General features: G+C 45.5%; 1 protein-coding gene across 1 annotated transcript; it reads left to right on the forward strand.

The window, feature by feature from the left end:
- The first annotated feature begins 401 nt into the window (after positions 1-401).
- On the forward strand, positions 402-27,384 carry LOC144505468 (uncharacterized). Its single transcript, XM_078231578.1, has 5 exons — positions 402-767; positions 9,453-10,060; positions 22,553-22,708; positions 25,377-25,530; positions 26,985-27,384. Exons 1-5 carry the CDS (start codon positions 716-718, stop codon positions 27,116-27,118), a joined length of 1,104 nt encoding a protein of 367 aa, XP_078087704.1. The 5' UTR covers positions 402-715; the 3' UTR covers positions 27,119-27,384.
- The last annotated feature ends 424 nt before the right edge of the window (positions 27,385-27,808 follow it).

Raw genomic sequence — 27,808 nt, forward strand, 5'->3', positions numbered from 1 at the left:
AGTTGTCTCCCTATTTAAAAAAAAATAAAACTATGTCCCTTATCCTTCCTGATAGCAAAATCACAGATGCATGAATAACTGGTGTATAGTCCAAATGCCTGGAGCAAGCACACAGACACAGAGATAAATATGTAATTCAACCACAATAGATGCCTGTATAACAGAAGTTACAAACTGTCTTTTTGGGTGGCCATTTCAGTAGTGTTGAGAATCATGTTTCTCCTATAGCAGCGCTCCAGTGCTGGGAAAAGGCGAATTGCATCACATTTCTGCGGATCAGAAGTATTCAAAACAGGATGATCCCCTGAGGAGAGGAAAACATCACTTTGCATAGCACAGGGCTAATGTGCTGTGTAGAAATATGTCGCTTGGCCACTTTGAGCACACAACAACCTGTTACATTCCTCTGCCCCCAGTCACAAACCTCGCTGCTCATTTCATGACTTACGACTTTTCTGTGCTATAAATAGTTTGGATATTCAGTTTCTGACCGGTTCCTGTTCCTTAGCTCATTTCGTTTAGTTGAATTTGGGCTGTTGAAAGCGGAGCTGTTAAACTGATGATCTGTGTTTCAGGAGAAGAGCAAGCATCTGATTCTAAAGAGGAAAAGTCCCGAGAATTCTCCGATTTTCCCCCCGAACTGTCGTCTTAACTTCAAGGAACGGAGGAAAGTGGTCCACAATCTTTGTGTTTTTGAAGAGAACATTCTGTTGGAATGTCGTCCGGGAGAAAAAAACAAATCCTCTCTTTGCTGAAGTGGAGAAAAGGTAATTTTATTATTGTCAACGGAACATTTTGAAGTACACCTGACAATTCATAGCTCATGTGCTTAAAGTTCAAAGGAGCCGTCCTTCATGAAGGGGGCTGTAAATTTTATGATTACTTTTGCAACGTGAGTAGTACAGACACAATGTAGTGTGATTCTGAGGAAAGCGAGCACTGAGAATATTTAAGGTTATTGCAAGTTCGAGTCAGTCCTGTAAATTTTAAAGGAGATAGGAACTCAGGGTCGGTGCTGTGAATTTTAAATGAGATGTTAGGTTGGGTCAGTGCTGTGAATGGTAGAGAAACCGATGTCACCTCGATCAATTAAAGATCACAAGAACTATCAATGTTGGAGAGCAGGTGCACTAAATGGAAAACTGTCTCCTGACTTTGGGATATGAGCCCCATTCTTATTGCAGAATGGGGTCACTCAAGGCCTTCCATGAGCGGCACGGTGTGCCACAATGGCCTCACAGCACCAGGGACCCGGGTTCGATTCCGGGTTTGGCTCACTCTCTGTGTGGAGACTGCACCTTCTCCCCATGTCTGCGTGGGTTTCCTTTGGTTGCTTCGGTTTCCTTCCACAGTCCAAAAGACATGCTGGTTAGGTGCATTGGCCGTGCTGAATTCTCCCTCAGTGTACCTGAACAGATGCCGGAGTGTGGCGACTAGGGTATTTTCACAGTAACTTCATTGCAGTGTTAATGTAAGCCTACTTGTGACACTAATAAATAACCAAAATTAAACACACATAGTATAATAATGGCTCCTTGAATATTCTAATCCCTGGCGATAGCTTTTCCTTTGACTGGAATATAGCTATAATAGACCAAATAAAAATTGCTTGTGGAATAAAAGTTTGAAACACTACAGTGATCCACTGAAGGGATACACTGTGATTATTGTATTAAGTGCAATACTCCAGGATTTAAAATGTTGTTAATTTTTTATGGTCAAACTTTATTAGAAATGACTTGACAGGCCAAAAAAACAACTGGAGTTTGAATCAGTTTTGTGGAATTTCCAGTTACACAAGCACCTGACTTCAATCGGGTTCCTGCGCTGATGGAAAGATTAGATGTCAAGCTGTTCTTGCACATAAAAGTCTGTTTTATGCATCCCAATAGGTCACCTACAAGTCCACCTATGTCAAAATCATGCATTGTACAGAGGTACTCAAGGAAGAGAAGACTATTTAAGAACATAGTTATCTCACAAATATACATGCAATGTAAAGATATCGTCAGAATTTGCAATTTTCTTCTGCATTCAAAACATTGTACTTGCCATCCCCTTTCTCTGCTGTTTGCTGTTAGCGCTCTGATGTGCTGTGATTTATCCTTGGCGCAAAGTAACTCTTAAACTAAACCTATAAACATGTCCTGGAATTCTTTTACTGCCAAATTTATAGATAATCAGCCCAGATTTTCACTACAATGGAGTGCGTGTCTGTCAGCCATGATGAAAAATCCCAGATTTGGTCAGAAATTCTAAGTTGCTTCCCCAAAAATGGCATTCCCTATTTTTGCAAGGACAGGACTAGAGTTGGACTGGGTTTTGTGTGCATGTGGCTTACAAAGGCGTCTAGCCATTTAAATCACCAGCTGCCTCCACTGAAGTGGGAATTTGGTAGGCCAGGAGTGTAAAACCCCAAAGTGTGCAGATTGGACCAAGTAAGAGGATTTTTTTATGGGTAGCCAGGGTACCCCTTTGGAGAGGTAAGGCATCTCTTTGAATATGCCCCTGGGATATCTATAGGACAGGAAAGGTACCATTTGGGATTGTTGTAGGTAAACATAATTGTGCATAAAAAGTGCATAAACTCAATGGAACCGTCAAAGTTGCCATGAAATTGTCAGCTGCTAAGGAACTGTCAAAACTGTCATGCAACTGTCAAAGCTATCAAGGAGTTTTCAGGGCTGCCAAGAATCTTTCAAAACTGTCAAAGAACTGTCAAAGGATACCAAATAAGTTAGGATGGAGGGGATAAAGGCAAAAGGTAGTGGCAGGGGACATGGTTTGGCATGTGTTGGTATTGGGTTTTAAAGGGCAATGGTGATGTGGGGAGCAAGGATAGAATGAGGGCCTTTAGAGATGGGTAACTAGGCATGGATTGGCATAGGGAATGTGAAAGGCCATTGGGTGGTTGGGAGACATGATGTAGCATAGGTTGGCGTGGATGGGACAGGCGAATATGTGGGGTTGAGGGAGTGAGGGATGAGGGCTGGAGGTGTGCTTCTTGCTTTAATCTTTTTTTACTTAACTTGAAATGCCAGAGCACAGAGGCAAGCATTCTGCCAAACCTACTTCCCCACTTGACAACTTCTGCACTCATTCCAGGGGAGGCAGGCCTTACTTGTAATCCAGCCTGACCCCGAAACAAAAATTCCAACTGCAGGCGGCCATTTTTAAAGGTCAGATTCGCAGAGCAGGGAATTCTCCTGTGTCTGCAAACCTGACCTGAGAGCGAAAGCCTGGGCCTTAGAATTCGTATTGCATTTAGAATCCTTCACAGTAATCTGCACCATTTTCCAGTTGAACCAATGTCCAAAAGAAAATTGAAAAAGGTTCTAATTTTTCAGTTGTTGATTTCTGAGTAAGTAGACCATGGGGCAAGACCCACTGAAGTGCTTGAGTGCTCAGATTTCTGTGCAATACTGAAAGTTGCTTTCTTGTTGGTGGTGACGTCTTTTGAATAAGACTTTAAATCAAAATGCTGTCTTCTGTCTCAGGTAGATGTAAAACAAAACTCATAGCACTGTTAGAAGTTGAGCAGGATTTCCAACCTTCTGATCAACATATACCCCTCAACAAACGTCTTGAGAAATGTTCAATTGGTTATTTATCTCATTGCTATTTATCGGACCTTACTGTGTGCATGACTGACTGCTCTGTTTTTCTATATTACAACAGTTAGTATACTCAGGCAGAGACAGTGGTATATGGAGTGGAAGGGTCAGGTATATATAGGGTTAATGTGGGACTACGTACAATACTGCCCACACAGTGATGTAAGAAGGCACGTGAGCCAGACCTAGGGTCAGTGTAGAGTTGAACAGAGATGTGTTAAGAGTCCAAAACTAGAGGGTATAGGTTTAAGGTGAGAGGGGAAAGATTTAAAAGGGATCTGAGAGGTAACTTTTTCACGCAGAGCGTGGTGCGTATATGGAATGAGCTGCCAGAGGAGGTGGTAGAGGCGGGTACAATTACAACATTTAAAATGCATTTGGACAGGTACATGGATGGGAAAGATTTGGAGGGATATGGGCCAAACGCAGGCAAATGGGACTAGTTCAGTGTAGGAAGACTGGTCAGCATGGGCGAGTTGGGCCGAAGGGCCTGTTTCCGTGCTGTATATCTGTATGACTATGGGCGGGATTGTCCGGCTCCGCTCACCCTAAGGTCGGAAAATCCCACCCGAGGTCCATGAATCTTTGTATGATCTGTGTCCCATCCGCTACGATTCCCGTGGCGGGCAGGCGGGACAGGAAGATTCCGCCCTGTGACTCTATCTGGAGATGGAGATAGCTCTCTACCTGTTTATATGTGTGTAGTTAATAAAGGCTTGATGTTAACATACAGAGGACTACAAAAGCATCCTTAATCGATACGTTCTGTAATCCACACCAATATGACATGGTGTCAGCTCAGGATGAAAATCCCCCAACCTCACAGGAATTCTGTAAAACTAAGAAAAACAAAGTCTTCTATTGATTCTGACCTGAAAGATGTTCTCAACTGAAGTAAAGGCTGAGGAAATTTGCTAGAAAATTGCCAGACAGAACTGCCAGAAAGCTAAAGGCAGGGGTTTTACTGCAGCAAAAGACTTCATTAAATGTGCTTTGGAAGTCCAGCTTCAGAGTGCAGAGCCAACTGTACCTGCAAAGGTGAGATAGATCCTTTTAACTTCCAGGTTTCAGCTAGTCCTGAGCAGTCTCTTTTACTCTAAGCATCATTTGAATGAAACGCGTCACGAATCCTGATCTCTGCCTCCAAGTCTCAACGCTCGACCTCTTGAGTTGAAAAGACAAGGAAACTTAATAATTAACTCTCTGAATCTTTAAACAGCAAGCCTGCAGTTAATTTAAATATCTCGCTGCTTACGACACTTCATTGCTCAGTGCAGCCATTGTTGGGAATGGCTTCCAGAAGCACACATTTGATAAAGCCTGCCAGTGCTGGCAAGTGCAGGAAATCCATTGTTCAGTAGTGAATGGCAACTCCATCTTGCAAGCCTGTAAGCCCTTCAAGCTTTCGCCACACATAAAACATCTTCAACATGAATCACAATTTCACACTTTCAACTTCACTCGGACGCATCCAAGACCCAGACTAGTATAACATTGGAGTATTTGAAGAAAAATATGTTTAAGATACAGCATTGCATCAGGTTCAAAGAAAATAATCAGAAGAGGAACAAGTGAACACACTTCTTTACTCAGTAGGACCAATTGCAGACAACATCAGTGCGAGGCAGGACATTAATGAGTAATCCACTAAATTTGATGAGGATTTAAAATCCTTTGATGTTTATTTCAACTTGAAATCCAATAAAATATTGGAAAGAGTTAACTTCAATAAGAGAGTCCAACTGCCTGAGGAACCTGTCAATAAATGATTTCTATGTAATGTCAGAGGGGCAGGAATATGGAGTCTGACCTCATCTGAGACAGAATCATGAATGTTGCAACTGATTCACTCTCTGGCCACTTACAAGTTAAAGATGGTCTTACCATATATAAGACAATTCAGATAGTTAGACTGAGCAGTCCAGGATAATTCTAAGGGAAGAGAATACAACACAGAACAGAAGGCAGTCTGGTTTGTCAGGTTCCACAGTTGCAGGAACATTCCAAGTCAGGGAAAACAGTCCCTGAATGGTCCAGCAGAGTGACCTTACACTGCAGTGTGAAACACCCCCACAGGAGAGATCAGTGTCCTCAGGCTTCCATTGCAACAGAACAGGTTACTTTGACAAACTGCAAGTGTAAACCTCCACCGCACATAGATAACCAAAGGTAATCCATGAGGTCGAGACTGAAAACCCAGAAGATACACAAGCATGTTTCTTGGGTGAGGTCAAAGATTGTGGTGCCTCATTTTGGAATGACAAAGAGAGAAGAGAGATCATATCCCCCAACCACCCTATGGCCTCTCATATTCCCTATGCCAATCCATGCCTATCTACCAGGCCCTCATACTACCCTTGCTCCCCAAACACTATTGCCCTTTATAACCCCATACTGACTCATGCCAAACCATGTCCCCTGCCCACTACCTTTTGCCTGATAAATATTCATCAAGCAACTTTTAAATTAAAGTTAGGTGCCGGCGTGACAATCCTGTCAGACAAGGAACCATGGCTCCTAGACATGGTTTCAAACAATAGGGGAATCCAACTTCCGGTCATCAGCATAATACTGGAACCACTGAGGTATGGCAGCAAGCAGATCTTTGAGCTGATGTACATCATTTGCAACCAGCCTCTTTCCTTAGCAGGGATGCCTGCGTCATCCTGAATCTCCTCAGGACGGTGGAGGATTTCAAGACTACCACTGTCATTAGTCAGCCAGGACAACAGACTCCTGAATACTCAAACACTATAGAGTATTCAGACACAGATTTCACTTGCGATCTCTGTTCTCTCTTTGTCCATTATCATTCCAGATCTTGGAAAGTCTCCAATGATCAGACCAAACTACCGCCTATGAGATTACCATGAAGCCAATGCAAGCAGTGCCAGAGAATGTTCAGCAGTCTGAGAAGCCTCTAACTCTAACTATTACAATGGTCGACACAGCAAACACTGTTGCACAGACTGCAACTTCGAGGGCCAGACAACCACAAGGGATGCTGGAACCTGGTGTCAGTCTATTACGATCAATAACGAAACACAATGGTGAGTGGAACACTAAACTTTCAGGGACACTTGTTCTCAGCCTCAGAGGATTCAGAGATGGCCCACTTGGAAAAAGAAGAAAAAGCAGCGCCAGGGGGACAAATACCATGTTTGCCCAGCCTGCAATAAACAATTGAAACTAACAGTTTTCATGGATTAGCACAACAGCCAAACCAACCAGGCATGTGTCAACATAAAGCAACAAGAAAAGAATGAAAGCATACCAAAGTATCAATCCAAACTCGAAGCCAACAACAAGAAGCTGATTCAACAGAGCCTGGTACTTTTCCAACAGAACAGTGAATGAGAAGTGGAAGGTTTATAAGGCCTCCAAAACATCCTGAACATCTTATTTCAAGGACATGAAAAGGAGAGACAGGGTGGTGAGAATGTTGATAATGCTAACACTGTAACAGCAATAATGTTGAAATAGCATTAAAATTGTAACAATTATATAATGCATATTTATAACAATAATGTAAGACATGAAATAAACTAGTGTAACTATATATCCATGGGATGAAGAATTGGGGGAGGTGTAGTATAAGTGTCTGGTATTTCTAGGGTTAATGTGGAACTGAGTGCAGCACTGCCCACACAGTGAACTAAGAAGGTACATGACCCAGACCTAGGGTCAGAATGGCATTGAATAAAGATGTTTAAGATCCAGAGATGGAGATTGCTCCATACCTGTACTCTTTACTGCATATTTACATATAGTTACAAGTAATTAATAAAGATAGGCTGTTCATATACAGAAAGCTACAAAGATTTCCTTAGATGTTCTGTAACCAAAGGTGGCACGGTGACTCAGTGGTTAGCACTGCTGCCTCACACGGCAGGAACCTATGTTCAGTTCTAGCCTTGGGTCATTGTCAATATGGAGTTTACACATTCTCTTCGTGTCTGTGTGCGTTTCCTCTGGGTTCTCCGGTTTCCTTCCACAGTGCAAAGATGTGCAGGGTAGGTGGATTGGTATTGATAAATTGCCCCTTAGTGTCCAAAGATGTGTAGGTTAGGGGGATTGGTGGGGTAAATATGTGGCCTGTGGGGTGGGCCTGCATAAGATGCTCTGTCAGTGAGTCTCGATGGCCTGAATGCTCTACTTCTGCATGGTAAGGACTCTATTGCGATTCTAGGTTGTAACACTATTATGACAGTGTAGTGGTAATATCATTGCACTAGTAATCCAAGCTAATATCCTGGGGACAGTGGTTAAAATCCCACAGCTGGTAGAATTTTAAAATCAATTTATAAAACTTTGAATTGAAAGTTAGTATCAGCAATGTTATCTTTGATTGTTGTAATTACCCGTTTGAATCATGAATGTGCTTTAGGAACAGAATTGCCACCCTTACCTGCGGGAGACTACATTGACACCAGATCCACATTAATGCGGTTGACTCTTAATTACCCTCTGAAATGGCCTAGTTAGCCACACAATTCAAGGGGAATGAGGGGTGGTCAACAAATACTGACCTTGCCAATAATATCCACATCCAATGGAAGAATAAAAAACTTCAGAAAGCACTTCATTGACTGTGAAGCATTTGGGACATTATGAGATTACGAAAGGTGATGTATAAATGGAAGGCTTTCTTTGAAATTCCCATCCATCAATTTATCCCAAAATACACACAAATAACAAGGGGCAGGAAAAGACCTTTTGCTTCAGACAGTCTTTGCTCCATACAGATTGTCATCGACTTCAGGAAGCGTAGTGTAGAACACGCCCCTGTTCACATCAACGGAGATGAAGTAGAAAGGGTCGAGAGCTTCAAGTTTTTAGGTGTCCAGATTACCAACAACCTGTCCTGATCCCCCCATGCCGACACTATAGTTAAGAAAGCCCACCAAAGCCTCTACTTTCTCAGAAGACTAAGGAAATTTGGCATGTTAGCTACGACTCTCACCAACATTTACAGATGCACCATAGAAAGCATCCTTTTTGGTTGTATCAGCTTCTTCCCTGCAGCCATTAGATTTTTGAATGGACCTACCTTGCAAAAGTTGACCTTTCTCTACACCCTAGCTATGACTGTAACAGTACATTCTGCACTCTCTTGTTTCCTTCTCTATGAACAGTATGCTTTGTATGGCGCGCAAGAAACAATACTTTTCACTGTATACTAATACCTGTGACAATAACAAATCAAATCAAATCTTTTCCATACAATTGTGATGCCTCATGAATCATATTATGTATGCTCTTTACCCGACTCAAAACCATGTAGAGATCTCCTTTCTCAGTTCTCTTATTTATTCTCTCTGCAAATCAAACAAGGAAAATTAATTGTGAATTTAAGAATTATGGGCACAGTTCATTGATCCAAGGCAAATGGCTATTCAGGCAGTGAATTAACCTGATCTTTTCTTCTTGCACATGGATGCCCACCAACGTACAGTCCGAAAGACGTGCTGGTTAGGTGCATTGGCCATGCTAAATTCTCCCTCAGTGTACCCGGACAGGCGCCGGAGTGTGGTGACCAGGGGATTTTCACAGTAACTTCATTGCTGTGTGAATGTAAGCCTACTTGTGACACTAATAAATAACAATTCAGAGGGGGTGTTTTATCACCCTTCTTTAGAAAAGGAGGCCCGAGGCCCAACTGTGGCATCCTAAAGACCACACTGCTGAGATCAGTTACCTCAGCACAGCTTGAGTCTTTCTTGCCTCAGTGTTGTATCAGGTAATATATTTATGCAGCAAACTATTAAGGCAGCTTCTTTGTTTATCTTTTAAAAAATATTTTCTGACCACTACGTTATGTGAACAATTTCATTTCAGGTAAGAGAGAGAAAACTGAGAAAGCGAAAGCCCCCGTGATTTCAGATGAAGTAGATGTTGGTTTTTGTCAACCGAAGGAAAGAACATTGTTGTTTGGGAGGAGTCAGTCAGAAGATTCAGGCCTGGACCTATCGAACCCTTCCTGCCTTTTTCAGAGACAAATGCAATCCGATACACAAGAGAATGCCTCCAACCACAGCAGACGCACATCAACCAGCTCCGGCCTCTACTCCTACTTATCCTATGACAGTAGGTCAGCACTGTTCCCAAGAACTCAAAGTTTTACTGCTGTCTCGGGTGGAGAGCACCAATTTAAAGCTGCAGCATCTTCATCGGAAGAGGATGACGATATTTTTGGGTTGAAAGACATCTTACAAATAATGAATGCACAGTGCAATCTTCAAGAGTTGACAGAACCAGCCAAGTTTGATTTTACAGTCACAGATGTTACAAAGAGTGGAACGGGTGAAGAGAAAGACTATGGATTCAGTTCAAACAACTGGCGCAATGAAAAATGGAAAACCCAGGGGGAATTTGACATTTTGGAAAGTCAGCAGGCCATACTTGGGTTCAATGAACAAGTTAAGAGAAGCAGCCTGGAAGGCAAGGTTGGTTAAAAATTAAAATGGCTTGTTTATTTTTTAAACATAGGTTCTTTTCCAGATATTTTGCTAAAGGTTAGCGGTAATAGAATGATTTATTTCTAGTTATGCCAGTATCCAGAATTCCCACCAGCCAAATGTAATAAAGAACCATTCTGTCCTCCTCATGTCTCCAACCCTTCACACCATCTCAAGAATGCATAAAGGTTGAAGGTGGCAGCACAGGCAATTCATCAACGTTATGATATGGGAGAGTTTGCTGAACAATGAGGCAGTACTGGACTGCCCCATCTGCAGGAAATGTCTCTGCCTTGATTGACCCCAGTTCAGAGACATTGAACTGGAGTGCAAGTTAGCGACTGTCATAAATCTTCGGAGGTAGAAGTCCCTTCACCAAAATGCCTTTATTTACAATTCCAACAGCAGTACACAGAGTGCTATCAGTCAGCAGTCTACCTTCGGGAGTGCCAGAGGAACTGACACTCCCAGTTAAATACAAGGAAAAGACACCCTGATTGGCCCAGCAATTGACTCCTTAATCATGGAGTTCATATTCCAATAGGCTAACCTCAATGGCCTGATCGAGGTCATTACAGCGACTCTCTGACACAATCGGAAGAAGAATTTCTGGATATTTTTTTCCAGAGTCCAGTCACACCTCAGAGGAAAACACAAATGTAGAATGGGGAAAATGCAGCTTCAGTCAACAAGTGCAGGAAACCTACAGAGATAGAGCAGGAGATCCTGCAGATACTGGCCCTGTCCCAACAGGTACAATATACCTGCTAACAATCAGGATTAGACTGAAGGCTCCTTTATTCTTTCATGGGATGGGGGCACCATTGGCAAAACCAGCATTTGTTTCCCTCCCTAATTTCTCTAGAAGTGAAGGCTGTTAAGAATCAACCATGTTAAAGTGGGTCTGGAGTTACACGTAGGTCAGGCCAGGTAAGGATGGCAGATCTCCTTCCATAAAGGGTATTAGTGAACCAGAAGTGTTTCAATAACAATTGATGACAGTTTCATGTTCACCATGACTGAGATTGGCTTTATATTCCAGTTTTATTAATTGAATTTAAATTCCACCAGCTCCCGTGGTGGGATTTTAACCCATACCCTCAGCACAGTAACCTGGGCCTCTATGTTGGAGGGAAAAACAGAGAATGCTGGAAAAACTCAGCAGATCTGGAGGCACCTGTGGGGAGAGAAAATAGAGTCAACATTTCACATCCATTTGACTTTTCATCGGAACTAAAGGAGAGGGAAAGTGTGTTGGATATTATACTGTTGCTGGGGGAGATTGCAACAAAGATGTAACAAAGCTAAGAACAAGAGACAGGTGGCCTGGTGTGGGAGGAAGGTGGGGGGAAGGGTTTTTGCATTGGGACAAAAACGTATGGGATATAAAAAAGAAAGGGGTTAAAATGGAGGAGAAAAGTCACAGACTAAAGTTGTTGAACTCAATGTAGAATCCTGAGGGCTGTAGCATGCCTAACTGGAAGATGAAGTGCTGCTACTCCAGCTTTACTTGGACTTCACTGGAGCATTGCAACGGGCCAAGGATGAACATATGGAGATGAGAGCAAGGTGCTGTGTTTTTGCCTCTGCATTACTAGTTCAGTGATATGATCACTATATCACACCTTAAGGATGGTAGCCCTGAAGCCGGAGACAGCCTATCAGAAAGGGAGCAAAATCGAAAAGTTGTAGGTAGAGCAAATTCAATAGTTAGTTGAAGTCATCCTCTGCGCTCGTGATTGAGTTTCCCGAAGAATGTGCCCCCTACCTGGTGCCGACGTGAACGACATCTCAGGGTAACTGGAGAAGAACTTGGAAACGGAAGGTGAAGACCCATTCATCATTGTCCCGGTTGGTACCAATGAAACAGGGAAGTCAATGGTGAAGGACGTATCAGAAGTTAGGAAATAAATTTTAAAAATAGGACTTTGCAGGTGATAATCGCAAAGTTACCACTCAATACATGTGCTAATTGACACAGGGATAGGCTGATGAGGAAAGTGAATGGCTGAAAGGGAGGTTCAGTTTCGTACTGAGACAGGTTAGGTGGGTTTACCATGCTAAATTGTTCCTTGATGTTCCAAGAGGTTAGGGGAGGTAGTTGGGTAAGTGCGTGGAGTTACAAGGATAGGGTGAAGGTTAGGCCTTGGTGGGATGCTCTGTCAGAGAGTAGGTGCAGACTCAACGGGCCGTATGGTCTCCTCCTGCACTGCAGGGATTCTATGTTCCAACTTTAACCACTGGGATGGGCTCCACCTGAACTGGAATGGGACAAAGGTTAAGATTGGGTACAGTTAATATTGAGGGATCGGGTACAGTGATCATGCATAAGTCTAAAATAATTATTAAACATATAGTGAATGGAACAACTAATAAAACAAATGAAATTGCCAGTACAGCAATGTGGGCAGGATCCAAATCAAAGTGGGGGAACTGGAGGCCACAAATTGTAGCAAGGAAGTAGATGTAACAGGGATTACTGAATCAGGGCTCAATAAATAATTAGGACTGGCAGATAGAAATTCCAGCATGTCATAGAGTTATAGATTCTTATTTCTTTTAAATCTTTTAACTTATTTAGAAAGGATAAGGAAAGAAGAAGCATTGGGTGGTGTACTAATAGGAAGAGTTGACACTAGTTATGCAGTAAATGTAAGGTATTTGCAATTCAAAAGGCTTTCAAGATGGTATCACATAGTAGATACAAGGTCAGAGTATGTTCAGTCAGGGGATAACAGCAGAATGGATAGTGAGCTGACTACAAAACAGGAAACAAAGAATAAGTATTAAGCGTAGTTGCTCAGCAATAGATGGAAGCAGTGCTCCATAGGCATGAGGCTGAGATCACACTGGCTCACAATTTACAATAATGATTTGAACATAGGAATTGGACATGCAATTTCCAAATGTTGTGGATTCAGAGGTGTAATTATTACAAAACAATAATGTGACAAAGTACAGGAAGACTTTGCCACATTTGTAGGTTGAGTGTATAATTAACACATGAATTTGAATATGGATAAATATGAGGTGGTATGTTTTGCTATGAAAATGAGGAGACTACATAATGGAGGAGAGGAGTTAAGGAATCTAAGGGTACGAGGTGGGGAGGTTGGGGACAGGGGCTCTTTCCCGGTTGTGACTCCCTGCCTCACCACCAAAACCCATGCCCCACTTCCCCATCTCTTCGGTCCTCTTCCTAACATGAGTAATCTGTCCCCATCCAAAATTCCAGGATTTACCCAGGTCTGAGGTCCATTTCTCTCTTCCAGCCCTTGGGAGTACCTTGCACTGTTCTGGTCCCCATATTATAAAGAGGATACAGGGGCTTTGGAGAAGGTGAATGATACCAGAATGGAGTGGATATACATATCAGGAAAAAGGCTGGGGATTTTTTTCTCAAGAAAAGAGAAGGCTTAATTGGGAATTAATGGAGGTATTTAAGACAATGGAAGGTCTTGATACGGTAGACATAGTGAAAATGTTTCCAGTAAAGATTGTACACGTAAGATAGTCAACAATAAATCCAATGCTGAATTCAGGAAAAAAACTATTTGTCCAAATCTTGATAATGTGGAACGTGCTACCTTTAATATCCTAACTATGTGGTTTGTGGGTTTTACACAAAAAGGAATGACTGGTTCGTACATGTAGATTTAAACTAACAACAGATTTATTCTGGGACCTCTTGCCTGTACAAGGAACAAACTGAAAGGAAAACAGAAGCATCTGTAACACCTTAATGACATCACCGTCAAATCATGTGATCAACTCTTAAAGTGACCAGCAACCACTTTAACACGACCACAGGGTGTAATTGAGGCAAATAACAGGGATGCATTTTGGTGGAAGTTAGATAAGCACTTGGGAAAGAAAGGAATAAAGTATATGCAAACATGGCTAGTTAGAAAGGGGTGGGAGGAGGGTGTGGAGTATAAATGCTGGCATAAACATATTGAGCTCAATGTCTTGTTTCTAAGCTGTACATGTGATGATTTTGTACCAGTTAGTGTTTCCATTAATAGCACCAGCCAGCACTTTGCACCTTATTAAACATACTTCAATCAAGTATCAATGAAGTACCAATCACTGCTGACTGATGAGGATTGTTGTGCTATGCATTTATGAACAGTATAATGTAACTGAGAGGACATCGTTGATTAAGTTGATAATGGAGTGAGCTGGGAAGTGTCTGAGAAACAGTACTTCAGTAATGGTAACTTGACCAGCATGGAGAAGGAAAGAAGAAATGGAACACTTGGAAAGGATTAGTTAATTAAGGTTAAATAACACGGATATCTAAAAGGCTAACCTAATTTTGAGGAACAGGGATGTGTTGTTACAATTATACAGGGCCTTGGTGAGGCCACACCTAGAATATTGTGTGCAGTTTTGATCTCCTTTTCTGAGGAAGGATATTGTTGCTCTTGAGGGAGTGTAGCGAAGGTTTACCAGGCTGATTCCGGGAATGTCAGGATTGATGTATGAGGAGAGATAGACTAGGTTAGGATTGTTTTCTCTGGAGTTCAGATGAATGAGGGGGAGGGTTCTCACTGAGACTTATAAAATTTTAACAGGACTAGACAGGGTAGGATGCAGGAAGGATGTTCCCGATGGTGGGGGTGTCCAGACCAGGGGTCACAGTCTGTGGATACGGAGTAGACCAGTTAGGATGGAGATGAGGAAACATTTCTTCACCCAAGATTGGTGAGCCTGTGGAATTCATTACCACAGGATGTAGTTGATGCCAAAATATTGAATGTATTCAAGAGGCGGCTGGATATAGCACTTGGGGCGAATGGGATCAAAGGTTATGGGGAAAAAGCAGGATTAGGCTATTGAGTTGGACAATCAGCCATGATCATGATAAATGGAGCAGGCTCGAAGGGCCGAATGGCATCCTCCTATCTTCTATGTTTCTATGTTTTCTCATCTAATTTGCTGCTGATAAAACGAAAACCGTGAGATAAGTATGGTCTTTTTCATCTTGTGCGGCCCTACCCTGGGCCTTGACCCCGGCACTTCCCCATACCCATCTTCAACATCTCCCAGCCGGTGTTTCAGTGATGGTTGAATTCAGCCAGAAACATTTAAATTAGGCTTACTGGGGCATTCACTGGTTTCCGCAGCATGAGCTCAGGATGGATGGAAATCCTGTCCTGTCACATCTATGGAGTTGTAGAGGAAAAAACTCCTAACCCTCCAATCTAATGTGTTTAATGCAACAGTTGGCAAGTTTTACCTATTCCACTGACAGGAAAGTGCTGTCCAACTAATATAATGTGGTAAAGACTGATGCACGACAATCGAGCACGAGACACAAGGCTTCAGTAATTGAAGGCTTTTATTGTCTAACAATGGAACTATTTAAACACGCGTACACCATTCCAGACTGGAGGGGTCCCGCCCGAGCAGAGGGTCTTATACCTCTCCCAGGAGGCGGGGCCCGACTGGGATGTGCCACAACAGCAACCACCACAGGTATATTAATCCCACAGTGTAAACACCCTAGCCCAACAGCAACATTAGAATAACCCCACAGTGGTAACCAACGATAGTTCACCACATTCACCCCTCCTTTGAGAACAAAGGCCGGCGGGGTGCGAAAACAGACTACATATATACAAAAAAAATCTACAAGTCCAGACGGTCTGGAGGACCGCACCGTCGTTGTGACCTCCTCAATACCGGCTGTGACACCGGAGCAGGTGCTTGCGGTGGCGTTCTCTCCCAAACAGCGTCCGGCTGTCCCCTCGAGGACTCACGGGCCAGTTGACCCTGATGAAGCGGTAGTGCAGGGGATCCCGGTACCTTCTGCGATGGCGCCGATCTCCGAGTCTCAGGCAAGCTGTACAGTGGAGTATAACTGTTATGCACTGGTCCCGGTGCTGACCGCGCCACGTCCGGGGGAGAAATAAGAGATAGGGGATTCGTGACTGGGGGTATGGGAGCGACAGGAGTTGCTACGTCCCCTGCGGGCGCCAGGTCTCGGATCGAGACTGTGTCCTCTCGCCCGTCAGGATATGCCACATAGGCATACTGAGGGTTGGCGTGGAGGAGGTGGACCGGTTCGACCAAGGGGTCGGACTTGCGGGCCCTTACATGTCGCCGCAGAAGGACGGGTCCTGGGTACGTCAACCAGGCTGGTAAAGATATCCCCGAGGACGACTTCCGAGGGAATGAGAACATCCTCTCGTGGGGAGTAGCATTGGTTGCCGTACACAGGAGGGAGCGAATGGAGTGAAGCGCATTTGGGAGGACCTCCTGCCAATGGGAGACTGGAAGGCCTTTGGACTTCAGCGCCAATAGGACAGCCTTCCAGACTGTAGCATTCTCTCTCTCCACCTGTCCGTTGCCCCTAGGGTTGTAACTCATGGTTCTACTAGAGGCAATCCCGTATGAGAGCAGGAATTGCCTCAAGTCGTTACTCATGAACGACGAGCCCCTGTCGCTATGTATATAGCAGGGGTACCCGAACAGGGTAAAAAGATCACGGAATGCCTTGATCACCGTGGCAGTCGACGTGTCCGCACAGGGGACAACAAACGGGAACCGGGAGTACTCGTCTATGATGTTAAGAAAGTACACGTTCCGGTCTGTTGAGGGAAGGGGGCCCTTAAAATCCACACTCAGCCTCTCGAAGGGGCGAGTGGCCTTGACCAAATGTGCCTGGTCAGGTCGGTAAAAGTGCGGTTTGCATTCCGCGCAAATCCGACAGCTCCTTGTTACTGACCTGACATCCTCCACCGAGTAGGGCAGGTTGCGGGCTTTGATGAAGTGGTAGAGCCGAGTGACCCCAGGATGGCACAGGTCATTATGGAGGGCGTTCAAGCGGTCCTCCTGCATAGTAGCGCATGTTCCGCGCGAGAGGGCATCCGAGGGCTCATTGAGTTTCCCTGGACGAAACATAATATCGTAATTATAGGTGGAGAGCTCAATTCTCCACCGCAAGATCTTGTCATTCTTGATCTTGCCCCTCTGCGTATTATTGAACATAAATGCCACGGACCGCTGGTCCGTGATCAGGGTGAACCGCTTCCCCGCCAGGTAATGGCGCCAGTGTCTGACGGCCTCCACAATAGCCTGGGCCGCCTTTTCCACCGCTGAATGCCGAATTTCGGGACCTTGAAGGGTGCGGGAAAAAAACGCGACGGGCCTGCCTGCCTGGTTTAGTGTGGCGGCCAGGGCGAAATCAGATGCATCACTTTCCACCTGAAAAGGGATGGATTCATCCACCGCGTGCATCGTGGCTTTCGCAATGTCGCTTTTCAATGCCTTGAAGGTCAATTGGGCCTCTGGCGTGAGTGGAAAAGTCGTGGACTTCATAAGCGGACGGGCTTTGTCCGCGTAGTTGGGGACCCACTGCGCATAATAGGAGAAGAAGCCTAGGCATCTCCTCAGTGCTTTTGCGCTAGCGGGCAAAGGAAGTTCAGCAAGGGGGCGCATACGGTCGGGATCGGGGCCAATGACCCCGTTTTCCACTACGTATCCCAGGATGGCTAACCGGCGCGTACGGAATACACACTTCTCCCTGTTGTAGGTCAGATTCAGGCGAGGTGCAGTGCGCAAAAAATTCTGGAGATTTGTGTCATGGTCCTGCTGATCATGGCCGCAGATGGTGACATTATCCAGGTACGGGAAGGTAGCCCGCAGCCCGTTCTGGTCCACCATTCGGTCCATAGCACGCTGGAAGACCGAGACCCCATTGGTGACACCAAATGGAACCCTAAGAAACTGATACAGACGACCATCCGCCTCAAAGGCCGTGTAATGTCGGTCCTCTGGGCGGATGGGGAGTTGGTGGTAGGCGGACTTAAGGTCTATGGTGGAGAACACCCGGTATTGCGCAATCTGATTGACCATATCAGATATGCGCGGGAGAGGATACGCATCCAGCTGCGTATATCGATTAATGGTCTGACTGTAGTCAATGACCATCCGGGGTTTGTTCCCGCTCTTAACCACCACGACCTGTGCTCTCCACGGACTAACGCTGGGCTGTATGATCCCTTCTTTGAGGAGCCGCTGAACCTCAGATCTGATGAAGATCCGATCTTCAGCACTGTAACGCCTACTTTTAGTAGCGATGGGCTTGCAGCCTGGTACCAGATTCTTAAATAAAGAAGGAGTGGTGATCTTTAGTGTGGAAAGATTGCATGCGGGGCGCTTTGGACAATTTGGAGGCTGCGGCTGATCCCCTACTGTCAGCGAAGGGAGTGGCCCACCGTACTGTAGGATTACACTCTTCATGTGGACCATAAAGTTTAGTCCGAGGAGAATTGGCGCGCAAAGATGCGGCAACACAAGGAGCCTGTATCGCTCGTAAATTGTGCCCTGCACTTCTAGAGTTACCACACAACGTCCTTGGATCGGTACAGATCGGGACCGTGATGCCATAGAAATTGTCTGTTTGGCAGGTAGAACCCGGAGTCCACACCTCTTTGCAGTGTCAGGGTGAATAAAGCTCTCAGTGCTCCCGCTGTCAAACAGACAATAAACAGTACGACCATTTACCTTAATGTTCATCATTGAACAGTCAAGCCTGTGATGCTTAGCCTGGTCCAGGGTGATCGACGCCACCGTTGGCCCTTGGACGTCACTGCAGGCAGCCGAGGTTGATGCTGAGGACGCCTGCTGGTCGCTCCTGGTCGTCGTCGACCAAGATGGCCGCCCCCATGAATCGCACATGGTTGAGGGCGCCAAGCGTAGCGACTCCTGGTGGTCATCCTCCTCCGACTCCGCCAACCACAATGGCGTCGTCCTGGGCTCGCACGTGGCCGGACCTCGTGGGTACTGCGACGTCGATGGAGATGATCTCCGTTCTGGAGGGTCACAGGCTGCACTGCCGTTCTTGGGCTTCGATCTGCAGACTTTCGCGTAGTGCCCCTTTTTACCGCATTGATTACAGACCACCGCTTTAGCAGGACACTGTTGCCGTGGATGCTTGGCTCCTCCGCAGAAATAGCACCGCGGGCCGCCTGGGGCTGCCGCCGTCGTCGGGTCGATATGGGAGTGCGAGCCCGTGGGGCGAGGAGGGATTTGTGACTGCTCCTGCCACGTTGTCTCCACGTGGTCCTCCGGATACAGGGCCAAGCTCTTCGACGCCGCCTCCAGCATTTCAGCCATCTCCATAGCTTGGGTCAGGTTGAAATTCCCCTTCTCCAACAGCTTGAGCCGGATGTACGAAGACCCGACCCCTGCCACAAACGCATCTCGGGTGAGGTCGTACATGTACTGCTCAGCCGACACAGCTTTGCAGTCGCAGCCCCTGGCAAGCTGCAAGAGCTCATTGGCGTAATCCTCCATGGTTTCGCCCGACTGCCGACGTCGTGTAGCGAGGAGGTAATGAGCGTGGATCTCGTTGGGAGGTCTCGTGTATCGCTTTTTCAAAAGCTCGAGGGCCCTCGGGTAAGTGGTGGCCGCACGAATCGCGAGGTAGACAGTGTCGCTTACCCTCGCATGGAGGACCTGGAGTCTGTCGTTATCCGTGGTGACTGCTGCAGAGGCTGCCAGGTAGTCCTCGAAACACTTCAGCCAGTGGTCGAAGGTGTTAGAGGCGCCGACCGCACGTGGATCCAGCGTCAGACGCTCTGGCTTTAGCATTTGTTCCATACTCTCCTTTCTGTCGAGAGTTTCGTGTTAGACAATAAAATTGATGCATGACAATCGAGCACGAGACACAAGGCTTCAGTAATTGAAGGCTTTTATTGTCTAACAATGGAACTATTTAAACATGAGTACACCATCCCAGACTGACGAGGTCCCGCCCGAGCAGAGGGTCTTATACCTCTCCCAGGAGGCGGGGCCCGACTGGGATGTGCCACAACAGCAACCACCACAGGTATATTAATCCCACAGTGTAAACACCCTAGCCCAACAACAACATTATAACAACCCCACAGTGTGAACACCCTAGCCCAACAGCAACATTAGAATAACCCCACAGTGGTAACCAACGATGGTTCACCACAAAGACAAAAGCAAATTACTGCGGATGCTGGAATCTGAAACCAAAAGAGAAAATGCTGGAAAATCTATTTTGGTGCCGCCTCATGCTCTCGTCTAGAAAAATTCATCAACTTCGCTTCCAGTTTCCACCCCTCCATCGCCTTCACCTGATCCATCTCAGGCACTTCCCTTTCCTTCCTTGACCTTTCTGTCTCCATTTCCAGCAATAGACTATCTACCAATATCCATTACAAACCCACTGACTCCCATAGCTATCCGGACTACAGCCCTTCACACCCTACATCCTGTAAGGACTCCATCCCTTTCTCTCAGCTCCTTCGCCTTCGTCGCATTTGTTCCAATGATGCCACCTTCCAAAGTGGTGCTTCTAATTGCTGCTGCTTTTTCCTCAACCGTGGATTCCCATCTACAGTTGTCAACAGGGCCCTCAGCAGCGTGCGGTCCATCTCCTGCGCCACAACTCTCAGCCCCTCCCCTCCCTCCCAGAACAAGGATAGAGTCCCCCTTGTTCTCACGTTTCACCCCACCAGCCTCCGCACGCAAAGCATAATCCTCCACCATTTTCACCAACTCCAGCGTGATGCCACCACCAAACACATCTTCCCTTTACTTCCTCTGTCAGCATTCTGCAGAGACCATTCCCTCTGGGATAACCTCGTCCACTCCTCCACTATACCCAACACCTCTCCCGTCACCCATGGCACTTTCCCATGCAATCGCAGAAGGTGTAACACCTGTCCCTTTACCTCTTCCATGCTCACCATCCAAGGTCCAAAACACTCATTCCAGGTTAAGCAGTTTTTCACTTGCTCCTCTTTCAATTTGGTCCATTGCATTCGCTGCTCCCAATGTGGTCTCCTCTATATCGGAGAGACCAAGCGTAGACTGAGCACCTTCGGTCTGTGCGCAATCAGGACCCTGATCTTCCAGTTGCTTGCCATTTTAACACGTGATCCTGCTCCCATGCCCACATGTCTGTTCTTGACTTGCTGCAATATTCCAGTGAAGCTCAACGCAAACTGAAGGAACAGCATCTCATCTTCCGGCTCGGCACTTTACAGCCTTCCGGTCTCAACATCAAATTCAACAACTTCAGATGATTAGCTCTACCCCACCTCGACCCCTTTGTTTTCACTTTATTACATTTTTTGCTGTTCTCTAACTTTTATTTCTTTATTTTCTTCATTTTTCTTCCCCCCCCCAGTCTTTCCCCCTACTTTATCCCCGCTTCCTCATCTTTTCTCGCCCTATGCTCCCCCTTTCCCCCTTTTTCTAAATTTTACCTCTCTCCCACCCCCCCCCCCCCCCCCCCCCCCCCCCCGCCTCCCCTCCCCACCACATCTTCATCTGTCACAGCTTACCCTCCAATTTCAACTTCTCTGCGGTTTGGTCATTCACACCCTTTATTCTCTCTTTGGACCACCATTAGCAGCCTTTTCCCCTGGTTTCTGTGGCTATGCCTCATCTTTCATTCCCTCACCCTGCAGTATAAATATCTCCCACTTTGCCTTTTAATTTTGACAAAGAGTCATCTGGACTCGAAACATCAGCTCTTTTCTTTCCTCACAGAGGCTGCCAGACCTGATGAGATTTTCCAGCATTTTCTCTTTTGGTTGGAGATTTGGCGTGTCAGCCACGACGCTCACCAACTTTTACAGATGCACCATAGAAAGCATTCTTTCTGGTTATATCACAGCTTGGTATGGCCCCTGCTCTGCCCAAGACCACAAAGAACTACAAAAGGTTGTAAATGTAGCCCAATCCATCATGCAAACCAGCCTCCCATCCATTGACTCTGCCTACACTTCCCGCTGCCTCGGCAAAGCAGCCAGCATAATTAAGGACCCCACGAACCCCTGACATTCTCTCTTCCACCTTCTTCTGTCAGGAAAAAGATACAAAAGCCTGAGGTCACGTACCAACCGACCCAAGAACAGTGTCTTCCCTGATGCTGTCAGACTTTTGAATGGACTTACCTTGCATTAAGTTGATCTTTCTCTACACCCTAGCTATGACTGTAACACTACATTCTGCACTTGCTCTCATTTCCTTCTCTTTGAACGGTATGCTTTGTCTGCATAGCACACAAGAAACAATACTTTTCACTGTATGTTAATACATGTGACAATAATAAATCAAAACAAATTAAATCAACTGAAAAATCTGATGATCATTAAAAAGCAAATTTGACCCAGCCCTGGTCACAGTTCTGCAGCAATGGACAAATGGATACTTATTGACCAGAATGTTACAAATCAAAGATTATTGTCGTTGCACCAGTTCACCCAGATTCTCGATCTCATTCCTGTACAATGCACTCAGTATGTATTGGTATTTATGAAATCTGTATCCTGCATAAAACCTCACAAAGGAACTCTTTACATTCCTCTTGGACTTCCGCCTGATTGCAATGAGAAATGCATTTAACACAACTGAATCACATGATTCAATCATGCACCAGTGAACACCAACCCCCCCTTAATTTCAGGATTTTGCTGTTTATATTTGCAGGATAATGAGTCTAGAGTTACTACTAAAGGAATAGGAATATTGTACAGAATCTGTAGTATGATGGAGAAGATTATTGAATTGGAGAGAGATCGACTGGAACTCTTGAGGCAAAACAATGAACTTCAGGACCAGCTATCTCAAAGTCGACAGGCAGAGGTAGGTTACAGATAATTCCTTCACCATATGATATTTAATTTTTCTGTTTACTCAATGAATACATGGTTTGAGAGCTGAAATTCTGGCCAAAGCTTTTAAAAGAGGAACCTTGTAGTTCATGCTTTGGTTAGTTATCTGATGATGTAAGAAACCTGATACGAAATCAAGCCCCCCTCAAACCCACTTACCTCCAGTTTTGACAGGTGGGATGAGAGATAGTCAAGTACTCCACTCACGGGGACTGGGCTGGTTGGTCATTTAAATAATTTAACAACGTTGCCACAATTCATTTTAATTGTCGTTCTATTATTAAATGAAAGAAAGATTTGCATTTATGCAACACCTTTAATGACCTCAGGACATTCCAAAGTGCTTCGCAGTCAATTAATTACTTAAAGTTTGGTGTTTCACGACTATACAAGCTTGTATAGTCGAACATAAACAATTTATTGCCAACATAGAAACATTGAAACATAGAAAATAGAAGGAGGAGTAGGCACTTCCGCCCTTTGAGTCTGCTCCAACATTCATTTTGATTGTAACTATATACATATCCAAGTTACTGGTGTGCATGAGTGCTGCCTCCGTGCTGGCTCCTTCCACACTCTACCCCACAGTCTACTATCATGTAACTCCGTCATACCAGGGGTGGTACTGTTCACCAAGACCACTTTAACCCTTGTACGCAATAGCATTTTGTTGCAATGTGGGATCAGGCAGGTCGGCGTTCCGCGCCCTGGGAAAATTTGGCAGCTTGAAGGAGGTGAGAAGGGCTGAATCCATGAGGTCAGTGCTAACTAGCATTTCCCATGGGACAACAAGAGCAGAAGTTCCTCCTCTACTTCAAAACAAGCTGACGAGTAAATTCCCACTACTTTACTGCTGACTGCCCGCTCCCCACCCAGAGCACCATTGGAATCCCCCACCATATTCCAACCCCCACTTCTGCCAATGATCAGGAGTTTCTGGACCACCATGGAATTAACCTCCTTTATGATTTGGATTACATTTCCTGTGATCCGGAAACCCCCATTGCCCGCCGCAAGATTCTCCCGGCCCACTGCGCTAAAAAATTAGTGCAGTGGGATGGGAGAATCACCCCCAAAAGTTTCTCCTGAATTGAGCTAAGAGTTGGATTTTAAATGCCCCGGGTGTGCATGTTTTCAGTGAGGGGGAACACATAATAGGGAAGTTGAAATCCCATCATCTCCCCAAAACCATGAGCTCAGCCCCATATTATGGGGTGGAGGGGGGTGGTGGTGGGGCTGTTGGGTTTCTGAATATGGCAGCTCGCCTGCTATATTCAAATAGGGTAACAAGGGTCAATCAGGCTTGTTATTGAACCAATTGATCCAGATAATACACTGCACACGGCGTAAAAGATTTGGAATGGGCAGACAGGCAGGAATGCGCAGCCTGATATTTTACCAAGCTTCTTCAAAGTGCAGGAGAAGGGAAGGGGAAACTTTGATTTTTGACATCCATCCTTTGCGGATTAGGAGCAACCCCTCCCACCTCTCACCCTCAGATCAAACCTAACTCGTCTTCCTAATCCTATTGGACAAGACCCTGGACTTACTAGTTCTGTAAATCCTCAGTCATTCTTTGCAGTTTTGGCAGTGACCAAGATTGACAGAGATGCTGATCTGTCTGCAGCCCTTTGTCCCCGCACCCCCCTCTACCAAATGACCTTCCTTCCATCATAAGGCCAGAGGTCGTGATGCTTATGGTGACTGCACAATATTCAGAACCATTTGCAACTCCTCAGATACTAAAACAGTCCATGTACAAATACAATGAGACCTGGACAATATCCAGGTTTGGGCTAACAAGTGGAAAGTAATGCTTGCATCTCACAGTGACAAGCAACAACCAACTCCAACAAGAACAAATCTAATCATCACCCCTTGACATCCAATAACATTATCATCACTGACTCCACCACCCCCCATCCACTGTCTCCCCCCCCCCACTGCCCCCCCGCCACCCCCCCCCCCCTCCCCCCACCCTCCCCCCCACTCCCTCCCAGAAATTGAACTGGACCAGTCATATAAATACTGTGGCTGCAAGAGATCAGAGGCGAGGAATCACGTGGTGAGTAACTCACCTCCTGGCTTCCCAAAGCCTGTCCACAATCTACAAGGCACAAGTTAGGATGGAATATTCTCCGCTTGCCTGGATGTGTGCGGCTCCGACAACATTTAAGAATCTCGACATTATCTAGCACAAAGCAGCTTGCTTGATTGGCACCCCATCCACAAACATCCCCCGCTCCACCACCGACGCTCAGTAGCAGCAGTGTGTACCATCTACACGATGGTCTGCAGGAACTTACCAGGGCTCCTAAGACAGCACCTTCCAAACCCACGACCACTACCATCAAAAAGGACAAAGGAGGCAGACACATGGGAACACCACCACCTGGAAGCCACTCACCATCCTGACTTGGAAATATATCACCGTTCCTTCACTGTTGCTGGGTCAAAATCCAGGAATTCCCTCCCTAACAGCACCATGGGCATGCCAAGACCACATGGACTCCAGCGGTTCAAGAAGGCAGCTCACCACCACTGATTGAATAAAAAGAGAAGAGAAAGTTATTCATCCCTTAGCTCAGAGCTTTTAAACAGCAAAAGTCACTGCACAATGTCTCCCTTGCCTTTTGTAGGTCACGTTTCTTAGTTGCTGTACCTGTGGCGCCGGTGTTGGAGTGAATATTTCTCACAGTATTCCACAACAAACCACTTGTTCAAACCAGATGATGACAGGGGCAAGCCCAGTGACAGAAACAAAGAATCGAGGGTCCCTTGGACCATCTTCAGGTAAATTCTCAATTTCTTCTTACGTTTAGCTTTAAAGCACTTTCACTGGCTGTGTCGCATCTTCTGCAAGACTGCTTGCTCTGTTCTTTGCGACTGAATTAAATTGTTATCTGTTTTTCTGTTCAAATCCCGGATGGCAAATGATGGAACGCTGGTCAGCATTTCTAATGCTGAATGTTACAAATTATGAAAGAAAGTGGGAAAGACTTGCATTTATATAGGAAAACTTATATGATGGTGACCAGCAAAGCTGTTGTAATGATGTTGGTTTAGGGATTAACATTGCACAAAACACTGGGAAGAACTCCCCACTTCTCCTTCAAAATAGTATCATCGGATGTTTTATGTTTACCTGACACAGCAGACAGGGGGTGGAATTTTACCGGCACGTCTGCCCAAGTTTTGTACGATCCCCCCCCCCCCCCCCCCCCAACCCCCGAGGCCAATGGAGAATGTCGTTCTCCGAGCCTCGCTCGCCCCCGGACTCGGGATGGGCATGCCAGTAAAATTCCGGCCAGGGTCTCAGTTTAATGTCTCATCCAAAAACACCACTGACAGTGCAGCACTCCCTCAGTGTTACCCTGAACAATAGTCTCTGCAATGGGACTTGAAACTGCAACTTTCTGAGCCAGTGGTCTGAATGCTATCAACTAAGCAATGGCTATCACTATATAAATACACAGAAATAAAAACATATTAATTTATCGTATCCTGGATTTTAAACAAATAAATAGACAAACATTACATTAATGCATGAAAACTGCTGGCAACCCCGTTCTTTTATCTCCCAGAGCTCTGACAGAATAAAGTGCCCAATTGGCACTGGGAATCATGGAGAGCCCAAGTACCGAGCTTTACCGGAAACATTAAATTGCTGAACCATTTAGCATGGATGGACAACCCGTTCCCGGGATCTGCTGGCTAATCAGAGGCTGGTAGTTCTCCAGGACTGACAGTGCCATGGGAACATTGGCAAAGTGCCGGCTCTACAATGGGACGTATGCTGGGGGTCGTCGATGGAGTTGTAGGAGAGAAGGAAGAGGGGAGGAAATGGAAGCCCCAGAAATGGAGGTGCCAGTTTGAGGGGGAGGTCATCAGTAGAATGGCCAGTGGGGTGCCTTCACACAGGTGATCACCACCCTATCTCTCAAACAGGCACGGAGTCGGGAAGGTGACAGGGTCTCCAACCTGTGCCTTGATTTAGATTTATTGATGCATGTACCGAGATACAGTCAAAAGTATTGTTTTGCGTGCTATCCATAAAAATCACATCACACATAAGTACATCAAATAAGCCTTATTTCCTTCCTTCTGGGATAAGAATAAAATTTCACTCTGCGTTTCTTAGTTGCTGTAAGAATGCTATTGCAACTTTCAAGGAGAAATTGAACTGGTCACTGATCCAGTGGGCATACACGCCCATAACGCTTGTTTCTCTTTTTTCTATTTTTCAGAAGACAATCCAGATTTTGAACAGTCCAACACTTCACAACACAAATTCACTGATGTTGCTTCTACTTTTACTCACATATCTCCAGAAACACTTAGATCAGAGGACGATCTACAATTCTGTGTTAGCAGGGTGTGAGTGACAAAACCTTATGCAGGAAGAAGTGTCAGACACAATCGACGTTATACCTTTTCTTCCGAATTTATCTAATTCTTCTCCCAAATATCCATAAATGTGTCTGCCTAAAACAATATTTTAACACTGTTTCTGCTCCCTCCATCCCACGAGCACTGAATATCATATCTCCATGGGATCATTAGCACTATCCCGCGTTGATAACCATGTCAGCACATATAAGTGATCAAATGTGACACTTGCAGTCTATGTTGTGAAGTATCACCGCATGGTACGGTACGGGGCGGCACGGTAGCACAGTGGTTAGCACTGCTGCTTCACAGCTCCAGGGACCTGGGTTCGATTCCCGGCTTGGGTCACTGTCTGTGTGGAGTTTGCACATTCTCCTCGTGTCTGCGTGGGTTTCCTCCGGGTGCTCCGGTTTCCTCCCACAGTCCAAAGATGTGCGGGTTAGGTTGATTGGCTATGCTAAAATTGCCCCTTAGTGTCCTGAGATGCGTACGTTAGGGGGATTAGTGGGTAAAATATGTAGGGATATGGGGGTAGGGCCTGGGTGGGATTGTGGTCGGTGCAGACTCGATGGGCCGAATGGCCTCTTTCTGTACTGTAGGGTTTCTATGATGATTTCTATGATTTATCCATTGAGTTATTCAGAGAGCTCAGTGTTCTATCCTTGAAATCTATCATTCGGAT

The sequence above is a fragment of the Mustelus asterias genome, chromosome 16, assembly GCF_964213995.1.
Source record: "Mustelus asterias chromosome 16, sMusAst1.hap1.1, whole genome shotgun sequence".
Taxonomy (NCBI): domain Eukaryota; kingdom Metazoa; phylum Chordata; class Chondrichthyes; order Carcharhiniformes; family Triakidae; genus Mustelus; species Mustelus asterias.

Excerpts from the sequence above, each read along its gene's own strand:
- LOC144505468 (XM_078231578.1), top strand. The coding sequence starts at position 716 with ATGTCGTCCGGGAGAAAAAAACAAATCCTCTCTTTGCTGAAGTGGAGA. Across the intron at positions 768-9,452 it reads TTTGCTGAAGTGGAGAAAAG|GTAAGAGAGAGAAAACTGAG; the intron begins GTAATTTTATTA and ends ATTTCATTTCAG. Across the intron at positions 22,709-25,376 it reads CTCAAAGTCGACAGGCAGAG|GTCACGTTTCTTAGTTGCTG; the intron begins GTAGGTTACAGA and ends TGCCTTTTGTAG.